At 40.8% G+C, this 13616-nt stretch overlaps 2 protein-coding genes across 2 annotated transcripts; one reads left to right on the top strand and one right to left on the bottom strand.

Annotated features, from left to right (window-relative positions):
- Positions 1–1852: 1852 nt before the first annotated feature.
- dtd2 (D-aminoacyl-tRNA deacylase 2) lies at positions 1853–3176 on the bottom strand. Its single transcript, XM_010892945.4, has 3 exons — positions 2922–3176; positions 2756–2825; positions 1853–2614 (listed from the first exon to the last, which is right to left on the bottom strand). The coding sequence occupies exons 1-3, from the start codon at positions 3030–3032 to the stop codon at positions 2289–2291; spliced, it is 507 nt and encodes a 168-aa protein (XP_010891247.1). The 5' UTR covers positions 3033–3176; the 3' UTR covers positions 1853–2288.
- A 1-nt stretch (position 3177) lies between these two features.
- On the top strand, positions 3178–6537 carry nubpl (nucleotide binding protein-like). Its single transcript, XM_010892946.4, has 10 exons — positions 3178–3363; positions 3629–3773; positions 3959–3993; positions 4149–4239; positions 4360–4399; positions 4485–4575; positions 4699–4878; positions 5043–5163; positions 5470–5552; positions 6116–6537. Exons 1-10 carry the CDS (start codon positions 3223–3225, stop codon positions 6176–6178), a joined length of 990 nt encoding a protein of 329 aa, XP_010891248.1. The 5' UTR covers positions 3178–3222; the 3' UTR covers positions 6179–6537.
- The last annotated feature ends 7079 nt before the right edge of the window (positions 6538–13616 follow it).

Below are 13616 nucleotides of genomic sequence, written 5' to 3'. Positions count from 1 at the left end.
CTTAATCAAGTACATTGTCCCAGTTTTGACATGTATGGTTGTGCAAATTAATCAGCCCTGTACCAGAGACTAACTGCAAGAATCCCACTGTGCTGCTTGATTTAGTAGAAACATCTTATGTTGCTTACACCTAGAACCAGCCCTTATATGAGCAAAACTTTGGGAATTAGCGATCTCTTCATTGATCATCAGTCTTTCTGACTTTTTTGATATCCGTTTATCATGATCCATCACACCTCATGACAAAACAAGCTGCGTAATTTAAATATACATACATGTACTTTTCTTTCATCACACATGTATAAAATGTTGTATGAAATATTTTAAAATCTGCACAAATATGTTAAAATATGTTTGACTTCTTGGTTCTGAAGTGAACACTGTTCATTGCTTATTCAACTTACTTTTGTAAGTTTTGATTGAGTTTAGATCTTACTAGCATAATATGATTAGTACATATGTTATGTTGTAAAAATCAGACCTAGTATTCATGAAGTAACTCAGAGTTTTTATCCCTGTCCATTCAGTATGCATTAATAAATTCTAATCTGATCCTAGATCAGCACTCCTACTCTAAGACGCTTTGGAGCGAATACGTTGCACCAGGCATGTTCTGGAGCTTTCCAGAGGCTGCCAGCTGGGCCAGCACTGCCCCTAAAAACCTGCCTCCTGTCTGGACCTTGTCAGGGGCGGTATATGAAGGTATCTGCTGAGCTGCTTGGTGCCATGGAAAAAAGTGGAGGCTGAGGAAGCTACAGAAGAGGCAGAAGATGGAGCAGCTACGTGAGCCCCATTACCTGGATTAGCTCTGTGCTCATAACAGGCTTGCATGGCCCACTGACACTGTTACGCCACAGGTCATGTCTGCCTCACAAACTACAACATATTCCTTATGTAGTGCATTCAATATGACAATATTCTATTTTGAGATGTGCAATGTGCTGTATGTTTACCACTGTGGTAACTAAATATTTTTCCTACATCATACCTTTGATTAATGTCCTGCTAAACCAACTTACAGACCGGTTTATGAATGAGGGCAGACATATTGTTCCAATTCTACTATTATCTACCTTGGCAGATTATCCTGATCAACTTACTCTCGTATAGCCAAACATCCCTCACATAGAACACATTTTACAGTAAAGATTCACATAGTCTCTTTTTAGTCAACTCCCATCTCAGGTTATCAAAAGCAATGTTCGAACACAACAACCCTCCAACAGATCTTTTCTTATTAACTCTAATTTTCTTGAATATTTTGCAATTTAGGTTTTTGCTGCCATGTATACTTAAATTTGCATTTTAATAATTTTTTGAGTCATACAACTCTCAAAGAGTTGGTCACTTGTTTTGTACTTTCTATAGTTCAATCAAACAGCATCTGACTGTCTCAATGCTTGTCTCGTTGCTTTTTACAGCAAACCACAGGTACATGACTATTCTTGTGAATGAGGTGGTGTGCGTATTAAACTGGCAACTGAGTGTAATGTGACATTTTGTGAGTCAGCAATAGACAATACTATGACTTACAGTAATCAGTAATGAGTAATTGTTAATTTCAACTGTGAGAAGAGAACTGTGTAGATTGCTACCTGATAAACAACCATTCATGTCATATGATTTTTCTTCTTTTTGTGGCCTTTGCAGCTACAGTAGCTATGTGTTCAGGAATTGTGATCAACATACAGTCAATGTTTTGAAAAAAAGAATTACTGATTAAAAATGTTATTTTTGGTTCTTCATATTTTTCAGGGGTTTAGAGATTTGTCCATTACATTTTCACCACAAGGTGCCTTAAAGTAGAAGATACAAGTACTCACAAATCAGTTTTCCCACACCTGTTGTTTTCATTTATATATTTCCTTTTTTATTACACTAGTAGCAAAGTAAGTTACAGCTAATATAACAATAAATGAACTAATGATATGATCATGTTGAGAGATTTTTCAGGTATGGTTGTGATGAAAGAAATATTATTTTGCCAGTGCAGTGCTCATACTGTATATCCCCACTAGATGTCATTAACCCATTAACAGTTAAATATTTGAGTTAAGACTATATTGATCAATCAATCAAATATATTTCATAAAGCCCTTTAACACTAGTAGTCACAAAGTGCTTTATTAATGATCACATATTATTCTTCCTTTGGATACTGCTTTTTCACAAGTGAACTTTCAGTTACTGGTCCAAGGTTATAAAAACTTGGCTCACTATACAGTCACACCAAGACCAAGAATACAATTGGTAATTTACAGTGAAATGAAAAAATTGTGAAGAAAGGTTCAAAACTCCATCAGATGTGTGTATGGTCCGTTTGTATCCAACTTCAGCACTTGTCTGTTCCCATAAGTGCCGTGTTGGACAATGGTTCCATTTTCACTACTCTTAATGGACAAAGCCAGCTCCTTCTCACACTGGGACACAAAGCTAGAATAGAGTTGCAGGCCCTGATCTTTCTCAATGTTGTTGTGGTACTGCATTCCCTTCCCTTTGGCCTTGCCTCCTAGTGTCGCCTGTGGCACTATGAGGATGCTGCCAGGCAGGTCCAGCACGGATACATACTTCCCTGAATCAGCCTCGCACAGCTTCAGGTTGAGCAGTGTGTTCACTGTGGAGTACAGAAAATATGGGAGATCAATAACCACTCAGTAGCAACACTACTTTATGATCTATTACGAACAGTTATATTTGCTGTTAAATATAAGTATGTTGAAGTATTGTTTAAAACTGGAATAAGACCTAGACATACCCATTTTGGGGATAATGTCTTCTATAGCACCTTTGAAAAAGCAGACATAGATCACCATCCCTCTGTTTATCTGAAAACATGAGATTTAGGCCAGGTGCAACTATTATCCTCTTAGTACTACAGAGCATATTTGATTTTGAAAAAGTAGGACAACTTGATTCAATACCTCCACCCATTCAGCCTCAGATTCATCATCTCCAGGTTTAACCTGGAGCCGCGCATGTAGACACTGCTGAAGTATAGTTCTTGCTTGGGGAGAACCTGCCTTTTCAGTCATCTCAGTCAAAGATGTCTACCCTTTTCAGATTATAAAAATATCACTTTCAAAACGGCGAAAAATACATAAAAACAACATAAACGTTGAAAATGTTCTTGTCTTCTTACTTGCTTCCGGGTGAGACTTCTGTTAAGACTAACACGTCATCAAACATCGACAAAAGCAAAAATACAATTGAATGTGACACAAGATGGCTAACTGTAGCTACAGTAAAATCTCACATTTATTAAAATTAACAACAGCAAACCTTAATAAACATACATTTCTACGGACAGGGTGTGATATTCAACATGCTCCTTTACGCTGCAAGTATTTCATACGTTTTCATAAGGTTAGTGTTTAAGTTAGCTCGTCCCTTGCTATTTGTTTACAAACTAGCTGGCTGGCTTACATGCTACCTAAAAAAATGCGAGCAACTTTATTCGGTTTTATAACGAACTAATAACTAAACAGTCATTGAGGCCAATAATACCTGTTTGTTCGCTTATCTTTTTAAATTCTTGCTATCAGCTATATTAAATAACGCCTCTATAATATATTTATGAACTGATGAAGTACACAAGTTGCTCGTTCCATGATGTGTCTGTGCTCTTTAGACCTCAGCTCCTGAGAAGACGTTGCAGGAGAGACAGAAGCAGCACATGGCTCGCGGCTTGCCTAAACAAAAGCCAATTGCTGGAGTGAAACAAGTTATTGTGGTGGCCTCAGGGAAGGGGGGTGTTGGAAAATCAACCACTGCAGGTAAGCAGGTTTCTATTGTAGACTCCTCATATACAAAATGTTTGCACAAATCTGTAACATTTCCCATAATTTCAACAGATGGTGGGTCAGTCTGATCTTTGTAAACTTTATAGACCATATATTTAAATTAGGTGTAGTCATTTACTTGACTATCACAGTACCTTTGTGTTTCCTCTCGTCAACAGTGAATTTGGCCCTTGGACTCACAGCTAATGATCCAGTAAGGAATGCACCATTATTCCTTTGCACATGTTGTTATTACTATTGCATACAACTATTTGCCCAAATTCACATGCAGAACTATTATAATCTCTGTCTTTTACTATTGCTGTATGACCACATCCACTCAGATGCATTTCTCTTTCATGTTCATAGAGTAAAACAGTGGGAATCCTGGACGCTGATGTTTACGGCCCCTCAGTTCCTAAGCTGATGAACCTGAAAGGGAACCCAGAACTAACAGACAGTAGGTGACGTCTACATGTAGCCTGAGGAATAGTAGTGTTATAAGGGGTCCATTCCTTACACACATCACATTAAAAGGATGCCCTACAAAAGTTGTGTGTGTTTGTTTTTTGGGCTTTAGGCAACCTGATGAGACCACTTACGAATTTTGGGATTCCTTGGTGAGTTTCTGTCCAAAATTTCATGTGAGAGATGAGGTAAGCAAATAAGTCCAAATAAGTCCATTTATCATCCTTTTATCCTTAGTATGTCTATGGGGTTTCTGGTGGAGGATGTTGCACCCATTGTCTGGAGGGGCCTGATGGTGATGTCAGCCATAGAGAAGCTACTTAGACAGGTGGGGTGGACTCATCATTCACGTTCAATAATCCCACTTGTTGCTAGATGTTCTTTAAGACACATTAGAGTAATAGTTACTAAACCTTTTTTGGTTGCTGTGGCATATTTTAACATTATGCAGGTAGACTGGGGACTGCTGGACTACCTGGTTATTGACATGCCGCCTGGGACTGGAGACGTTCAGTTGTCCATCACTCAGAACATCCCCATAGCCGGAGCAGTGATTGTGTCCACCCCTCAGGACATTGCCTTGCTGGATGCACGCAGAGGAGCAGAAATGTTCAAAAAAGTCAACGTACCAGTAAGAGTGTGGATGGCAACATGAACTCTGTCTGATGAAAATTGGCTTAACTGGTTTATTTTGAAAGAACCTTGGTACAGCCATAATGCCAAATACTGAGATTTTGTTTTATATATATATATATATATATATATATATATATATATATATATCACTTCTTGTAGGTCCTCGGGTTGGTCCAGAATATGAGTGTGTTTCAGTGCCCCAAGTGTAACCACCAGACACACATCTTTGGTGATGATGGAGCAAGGGCACTTGCCGAAACTCTGGGAGTTAAAGTATTGGGTAGGACCAATGTCAAACATACAGCTCTGGAAAAAATTAAGAGACCACTGTACCTTTTTCTTTCCTTTCCAAAAAAGTTGAAAAGGAAAGTTTTGAGTGAGGAACAGTAGAGTTCAATTTGCAGTGGTCTCTTAATTTTAACCCTTCTGTTCCTCAATCAGAACCTTCCTTTTTTTTGGAAAGGAAAGAAAAAGGTGCAGTGGTCTCTTAATTGTTTCCGGAGCTGTATATCATTACACTGATCATTTCTCTCAGTCTCGGTTTAAAAGAACAAGGACAGTTTAGACTCTTCCCTGCCCTGTCCAGGAGACATTCCTCTACACCTGAGCATCCGAGAGATGTCAGACCGAGGACAGCCTGTGGTGGTGGCCTCACCAGATAGCCCAGAGGTTGGTAGCCTTCTTGGACATCCAAATGACTGTGAAAATAAACGCAGTGTTTGGAGAATGGAGGGAATGTCACAGTCAGCCATGACCATCGATGCCACGTGTATGCCCTTAATATCCTCCCAAAAAATGTATTCCTTTGGCCAAGCCTTTCTACCATATTCAGGTTTTTTGTATTCCTCTGGACAAGCCTTACTACCATATTCAGGTTTTTTGTATTCCTCTGGCCAAGTCTTTCTACCATATTCAGGTTTTTTGTATTCCTCTGGACAAGCCTTTCTACCATATTCAGGTTTTTTTCCAGTGTTTTTCTTAACAGAAGCAATGTACTGTAATATGCATTTTTGCGTGGTTGGTCTTTAAGTGCCTTAGCATATGGCCTTAGTGCCATGGGTGATATACGCAACCCCTTAAGGCCAAGTGGCCTTGTCCCTAAAATCCCATAATTTCCTTCCCTGGTTGGGAGACAAACTGTATATTCACTGTGACTTTGTGTACATTTTACACTAATCAGAGTTTGTGTTGCCTGTTGTCTGTCTTGTGAAATCTATCTTTGCGTGTTTTAGGCGGAGGCCTACAGAAGAGTGGCGGCTGCCGTTGTGCAGCGTCTAGAAGAACTCTCTGGTTGAGTGATGGAATGACTGGTCAACAAGTCATCCACAGTGAAGTCCAAAACATTGCACTCCTTCCACTGCTGCCGCAGAATACGCACAAGTCCTTGGTCTCTGAACCCATTACATATTTATTATATCATTATTCTATGGAATGCTATACTATGGCTTTTAATGTTCTCTGTCTACCGAATCAACAATATGTTTTATGGGATTTTTTAAGCAAGCAAGTATTCAATATAGATTGTGTCCAGTTTAAAATTCAAATACAACTTTACAGACAACAAGCCTTTAGAGCAAAATTTGTAGTGCACATTGAACTCAGTAAATGTTATGCATTGGCTGAAAATAAAGACTTAGGTCATGTTTTCTCTCTCTTTCGTTTTTAACAATATTTACTAACTTTTCTGTCTTCACAAAACTAAGAAGGTGTTACCTATGTGAGCAATGAAAGTTAACAAAACAGTTCCCACTTGACTTTAAGCAGATGAGGGTTGCTTGCAGTTACTCTGTATAAACACCTGGTGGCAGAGTTGATCAAATCAAACATCCCACTTCCCAGACAGTCATATTTATTTCCTCAGCCTGAGCGGGATGAGCTGTCTGTGACTTGTGCAAACAGGTCACTTCCTGCATATTTCTGTAGCTCCCAAGACTGTGTTGACTATAGCAGCTGTTTAGCTTCCAACCAAACCAACCACCATGAAAACTAAGCCTGTCAGCTCTGGGTCTTATCAGGTCAATGATAATGTAGTGGTTCTCTGTACATTTAGTTATTTATTTGCATACTGCTCGATATTAGAGGAACAGAATGTGCATTTTGTTGTGTTATGGCCAAAATGTTATAATTGGTTTAAAAAAAAAAAATGGCAACATCTACACACTATACTCAACAATGAAAAAGTTCACAATGCATTTCTAGAACATGCCAAATTAATATAAATAAAAAACGATCTCATGTCCATAGGTTTAAAGAGCCTTTGTCATGATACTCCAAATTGAGCTGAGATGCCTGTGTGTCTTTTGATCATCCTTGAGATGAGTAATCAAATGATTGGTCACTATTTACCTGTCTATGTAAGTTCCCAAAGTTCACAATGCATTTCAGAGCAAGAACCAAGCCATGAAGTACAAGGAACTGATTGTAGACCTCCAAGGTTATAAAAATAGCTAACGCATTGAATGTTACCAGGAGGACAGTAGGCTCCATCAGTGTGAAATGGGAGTTTAGAACCAACAAGGCTGTCTAGAGCTGACCAAACTAACCGTTAAAGAAGGGCCATGGTCCAGTGGACACTCTACTAGAGCTTTAGAGTTTGACTGCAGTGATAGGAGAACCTGCCAAAAGCCTTTGGGGAAAAATCTGTAAATGTCCTTCAGTGGCCCAGCCTAAGCCTGGACATGAACCCAATTAAACATCTGTAAATGTCCTTCAGTGACCCAGCCTAAGCCTGGACATGAACCCAATTAAACATCTGTGCGGAGACCTGAAGATCACTGTTAACCACTGCTCTCGATCCAATCTGACAGAGCTTGACAGGATCTGCAAGGAACAATAGAAGTTCTTGCCCAAATCCAGGTGTACTAAAGCATTCCCATGGAGACTCAAAGCTATGATCGCTGCCAAAGGCGCTTCTGCACTAAATAAAGGGTCTGAATACTGAAGTACTGAATACTTATGTACGTATTTTAGTTTTTATTTTCAATAAATTGGCCCAAATTTCCAAAAATATCGTTATGGGGTATTGTGTGTAGATTGATGGCAACAAAAAGAATTGTATACATTATTAAGTCAGTCTTTGACACAACAAAATGTGGAGAAAGGGATGGATCCTGAATACTTTCCATGCCACTGTTTTTGCATGTTTTCATTTATGTATACTTATTTCACCTCCGGTTTACCTTCAACTTTTTTTTCTTTTATGCCCCATATATATTAAATACCTTCATGCGTAGACTTTAGGTAAACTTTACAGTGCTGTTTCATCCCAAAACATCACCACAACAAGGAGATAACAGAATCCACTAAGTCTGGCTGCATTACTGAAAGGGGAACAGCGTAGCACGAAGAGGGCGAAGTGAGCGTTGTAGAGAGATGAAAGGTAACTGTAGTTAATCAGGTTATATGAGAGATACTGCAGGGTAGACCTGCTAGCTCAAGGCTTCAGACACGCCACAGGGCTGCTCTGAATCTGACAAGGCCAGTGCAGAGGATGAAAAGGCCAATGAGTCCAAAGCGATGACTCCTGTGTCCAGTAATTAATGCTGGCCCACGACTTTTACACACACAGGACAGGCAGGGTGCTCTGCAGAGGACAAGGACGTGCGGAGGATGGCTCGGTTGCCAAGTTCCTCCTTCAGATCTCTTTATCTGAGAGAGAAGGGTAGATGAGAGGAAAAGCGAGAGTGGGAGAAATCCTTTCAGAGATGATGTGAGTCAGTACTGAGTGTGACTCCTGGGTGACTGGCAGTCTTCCCTATGGGCAGCTGCCAACAGTTCTATCCCAGGCATGTGGTGCTTTTCTAGGCAGAGGGACACGAGGTATTCCCATACAACAGCATGGTTACGCACACCGTAAGTCAGCAGACTTACAGTATCTGCCTCTCTGAGGAGGGGGGATTTCTCTTTATCAGGCTGCATTCCAAACGGCATGAACTTTCCACAAAGTAGTGCACTTCATAGGGAACAGGGTGTCATTTGGGTGAGGTCCTCAGTGTTGACCAACAAACAGGCCATGATAAAGGCCCACGAAGTCACTGACTGTAAGATATCCATATTTAGCGATTGCATCACTTCCTGAAGCTTTGTTAAGATCAATAATTAAATCAGGGAAGTGTGGAGAGAGGTGGGGGGATAGAGGCACCTGAGCCCCATGAACAAGTATTGATTGTGAACGTAGACCCTCAATTGTAATCTAATAGGTGGAAGGGAAAGAAAATGAATTAATAAATGTCTGAACATTTCATAACCTCCTAATTTGCAATGCACTCCATTAAAGTGCTGAAATATTTAAGATGTAAAAAGTTTTCTTCATGCTGTAAATGAGGACAGGATCCATTTATTGCTGTAAATCATCAAGTGAGAACATCCACATCCATTATGCACAAGACAGACATATTTTATTGATTGAGGTTATGTTAAGTACGTTTTTTTCTGCAAGCAAAACTTAGCAAAAATCTTTTACAGTATGGTTAGTGTTGAAAATCTCAGAAGAAAATATATAATTTCAATGAACCCACAAATTCGGTTGGGTGTCATTCCAATGGTTCCCTCTGGTTCTTTCAGCAACTAAATGAAATATAAGTCTATTGTTATGAAAGCCACATCCTGCTATCTAAAATTAGAGAGGAATGGATTTTCAGGGAGGGGGAAAGAATTCTGCGAATTTCTTCACCCTGGATGCAGGGACACTTATACTGTCTTAATTCAGCCACTAAACATACCCATCAAAAATAAACAGCCCTTATATTGCTGTATGCAGTGTCCTTGAGAAGGAAAGTCACCTCTATGAATGTTAACAGACAAACCTTCAGCCTGCATCTGCCTAGTTCTGTAAAGCGTAGCTGGAGCTACTAGCTGTTTTACAGTACATGGTTGTGCAGGATGGAGGTGTTGGTGATGCAGTACCTCCCCCTCCAGATTAATGCACCCCCACCCAGAAACCCCACCCAATCTCCCCTACCCATGGCCCCATCTCCCTGGACATTAGGATCCCTGGCCTGCCAGGCAGCCACTAGCGTTGCTCTTTTGCCGTGCTAATGCGACTGTGGCAGGGCTCTGGGTAAATAGCGGCAGCAGCTGGTTCCAATTGTGCTGCGTCACCGTGGGGGCATGTACAGGCTCAGAACGGGAGTGACGGGTGGAGGGGCTGGGAGGAGGGCGACTGCAGCAGGACCCCCACGCACTCCGGTCATCGCTCCCCCTTTTCGGTTTCTCAGCTCGCTGCTGATACCGGAGCCTGACAGAGCTCCACAGGCTCAGCAGAGCTCACTAACCCGAATATAACAGCCTGAATCAGACGACAATCCAAGGCCTCGGAAGACACAGCCGCCTCGCCGACACGCTGAGAACGCAAATAGTTGAAGCGGTGGAAGCATAGAACCGCTTCCTTTGGTAACCGGACACACAGTCGTGGCTCTCCGTTCGCAAAGGGATTGCGTTCAGCCGATTCAAGTCTGTGTTTGAGTTCTGTATTTCAGTGTCGTGGTCCAAGGTCAGGGCTCACCTGTCCCTCGGCCCTGCAGCTGCAGAGTGAACAAAGGAGCCCGCAGGACGCGGGGCTGGTACGCAGGCCGAGGGACCCTGGAACACAATTGGCAGGAGACCAGATCTGAGGAGGTTTAGTGGTGGGGGAGGTGAATTATTGATGATCTCGGAGATGAGGAGGGGAGATGAAGAATGGGTACTGTGTGCCCACAAGACAGACATGAGTGGAGACAGAAGAAAGCCTAGGTTTCGGCCCCCCTGCTGGGCTTTCAATGTCTGGGCGGACGTGGCCGTAGAAAGAACATTTCTGGTCATTCCATTCGATAAGTGGGTGCTTATGGGGCTTGTCCATTCTAGGACTTATATTTCTATTGGCGCGGCTAAGCGGCTGTTTAAACACATAAATCTCGCATCAATCTCTCGTTATGTCTTTCTGTGTCTGCTGAAGGATCTGCGTGTCTGAGGCCTGGGCGGTGGAGAGGACAGAGCGACAGGGGGGACGGGGGGTGGTCTGCTCCCTGACGTTGCCTTGCCTCAGGGTTCAATTAAAAATAATGCTTAGGTTGCTATAGTAATAGGTAGCAACTGCACAATCAGCTCTTGAGAACATCAGATTCTGGACCAGGTCTGGCTGCCACCTGATCCAAGCAAAAAATAAAGAAATCCGATAGGTCTTTATTTAGCCCACAGGGTCACTGTACAGGTTCCTGCACAGTATCATTTGTAAAGAAAAATTGTGCTTGTTGGTTTTTCAGGCTTTCATGATCGTTAAAAGAGAGATAAAGCAAAAACGTGTCATAAATTCATCACCATCTTCATTTTAATAATTTAGCCCCACAGCAACGTTTTGTTCGGTAAGACAGGTCCTCCGCTGCCCCTCTAGTTTAGTGTTCATTATTTTTTTACGGCAATGCATTGCTGAACACTCGCAGTCTAAATAAAGAGGAGCGATTCGGTCTCTGGGAGTTGAAAGACTCAGACGTAGTCTGCGACAGACGATGTTGACTCAGTAGATGAAATGATTTCATGAAGGATTTGGGGGGAAAATAAGGTCTGGATTCACTCAGCTGCTCCAATATCAATTGCAAGCCGGCGATCCATGCAGCGTTATGTGTTTTGGGAGGTTTCCTGGCCTATTCTAGAAACATATGGCTGATCATTAGGATTAGTAAGACAGATATTGGTGCTAGGTATTATAGTGAGCCCCTGTATAGGGCTTATTTTGTGTTTTAGCCTAAAACTATGCTGTACCGGATGGGCCAACAGAGGAATATAGTAATGGATAAAACACTTCCATTCCCTCATCTTTCCTGTAAATATTTAGAAGCCATTTTGAAACTAAAAAAGAGATAATGTTTACCGACAAAAAATTACTCCAAACTTTAACCATTGGAAACCAGCATCCCCACAACACAAAACTCCATCGAGAGACTTTCCTCAGCTGAACACCGGTAGGCACAGTCAGCTTTTCAATCTTGTTATTTTTCTAAACAGCATTCTTCCACCTGTTAGCGAAAAGGACACATACTTGGATGTGACAGGTGGCTGGTGGCTTCAGGCAGACGGCCGTAAATGGAGGCGACAGACCATTTCTCTCAGGTGATCATGGGCTCCATTGAGAGTGAAGTCTCACCAACGCCCTTGACCAACATACACAGACAGACTTGAAGCTGGTAGTAGCTTCAGTCTTTAATTCTCTAATAGCCACATAATATAAATGCAGCCTTAAAGATGCAGTCTGTGAGATTTGGCCACTGATTGTAAAAGTGGTGCTGTTGAGCCAGAAAGAGTCCCTGAAAATGTTGTGCTGTGTCATTTATGCACCAATTTGTGGCCCATGTCATTAAAACCACTTCATTATATGAAAAATATCCACATGATAGTGATTCTACCTATAGGTTATGCACCTATAAACAAGATTATCTGTCCCTCACTTAATGCTGAAATGCTGCTGCTGTGATTGTAATGTTAGGTTTATTAATCTTCTCATGCTGCCGCTGCTCAACTTCACTAAAAACATTAGTCAAGGGCACATATTCTATTTCTTATTCTAATTTCTTGCTTTTCTTTGCTCTCTTTCTGGGCTGCAGACATGTCTACATAAAAAATAAATCGCTAGGTTTTTTCCAAAGCTCAGATCTTTATCTGACTAACTGGCAAGAACTCATGTTCAGCCCCCGTGTTCATAAAAATGCATTATGGAATCATAAAACAAATGTATATCACTTCAATCTCAACATAAATTTTCTCCTAACTAAATTGTATACTGCAAATCAACACCAGCAAAATTCATAATATCTTTTCATTCTCCTTATTTTCAAAGAGAAACATCTCATCCATTAAAGCTCCACCTCTGCATTCAGACAAAAATGGGAGTTAAAAAACATATTTTGTTTATCACATAAGTCCCAGTCTGCATCTTTAAGAGCAACTGAATATCAATGTTTTTGACTAATTTATAGACTTAGCATTTTTCTATCATCTATTTTAAGATAAAACAGATAAAACCAAAAGGAGTACATTTTACAATTGTATTTATTTCAGTTTTTTGACTCCATTTGGATGTTGTACAAGTTCTCCTCAGACAATCCAGTGAGGAATTAGTCAGCACAGTAGAACTGCCGTGGAAGAGGAACACACAGCAGCTCTGCTGGTGACTAACCAATGTGTATCCCAAAGGGCACTGTGTTCGCTGGTTTTGGGTGATGATCCATATGGGTGAAAAGTAGTGTCCTTTATATGGAATAGGGTGTAAGGTGTGACATATCCCACAAAATAATAGGCTTAATGAATAAACACACAGACATCACTGCTAAGCGTCTTCGCTAACCTCTGCCATTTACCTATACTACTGCTGCACTGCAGTGTCATTGAGGATTTTGGGAATAGGATGTGTACATGCATAGATAAACATGCATATGTTTTTGTTAAGAAATCACTCATCCCTTTCCAGGAATAATTTATTCTGTTGGCCATTTGCAAATCTTTCTGTTAGAACCAAAATGTTATGCCTGTGCTCTAGCTGCATATTAATTCTTTACATTTCCATTCCACCATTGGACATGATGCCATTAAGATATAATAACATTACATAACATTAGTTATTGTGTAAGGAAGGGAATCTTGTGGAAGCATGTTAAACCCTTCACAATCCTACCAAGGAGACAATTCTTACTCTTCATTTCCCTATAAAATCATACAGAGAACACCACTCCCCATCATTTACTTGAAGCACCTAGAAAAGGTGCT

This window comes from Esox lucius, chromosome 15 (genome assembly GCF_011004845.1).
Source record: "Esox lucius isolate fEsoLuc1 chromosome 15, fEsoLuc1.pri, whole genome shotgun sequence".
In the NCBI taxonomy this organism is placed as follows: domain Eukaryota; kingdom Metazoa; phylum Chordata; class Actinopteri; order Esociformes; family Esocidae; genus Esox; species Esox lucius.
This window is presented reverse-complemented; position numbering and strand designations above follow the sequence as displayed.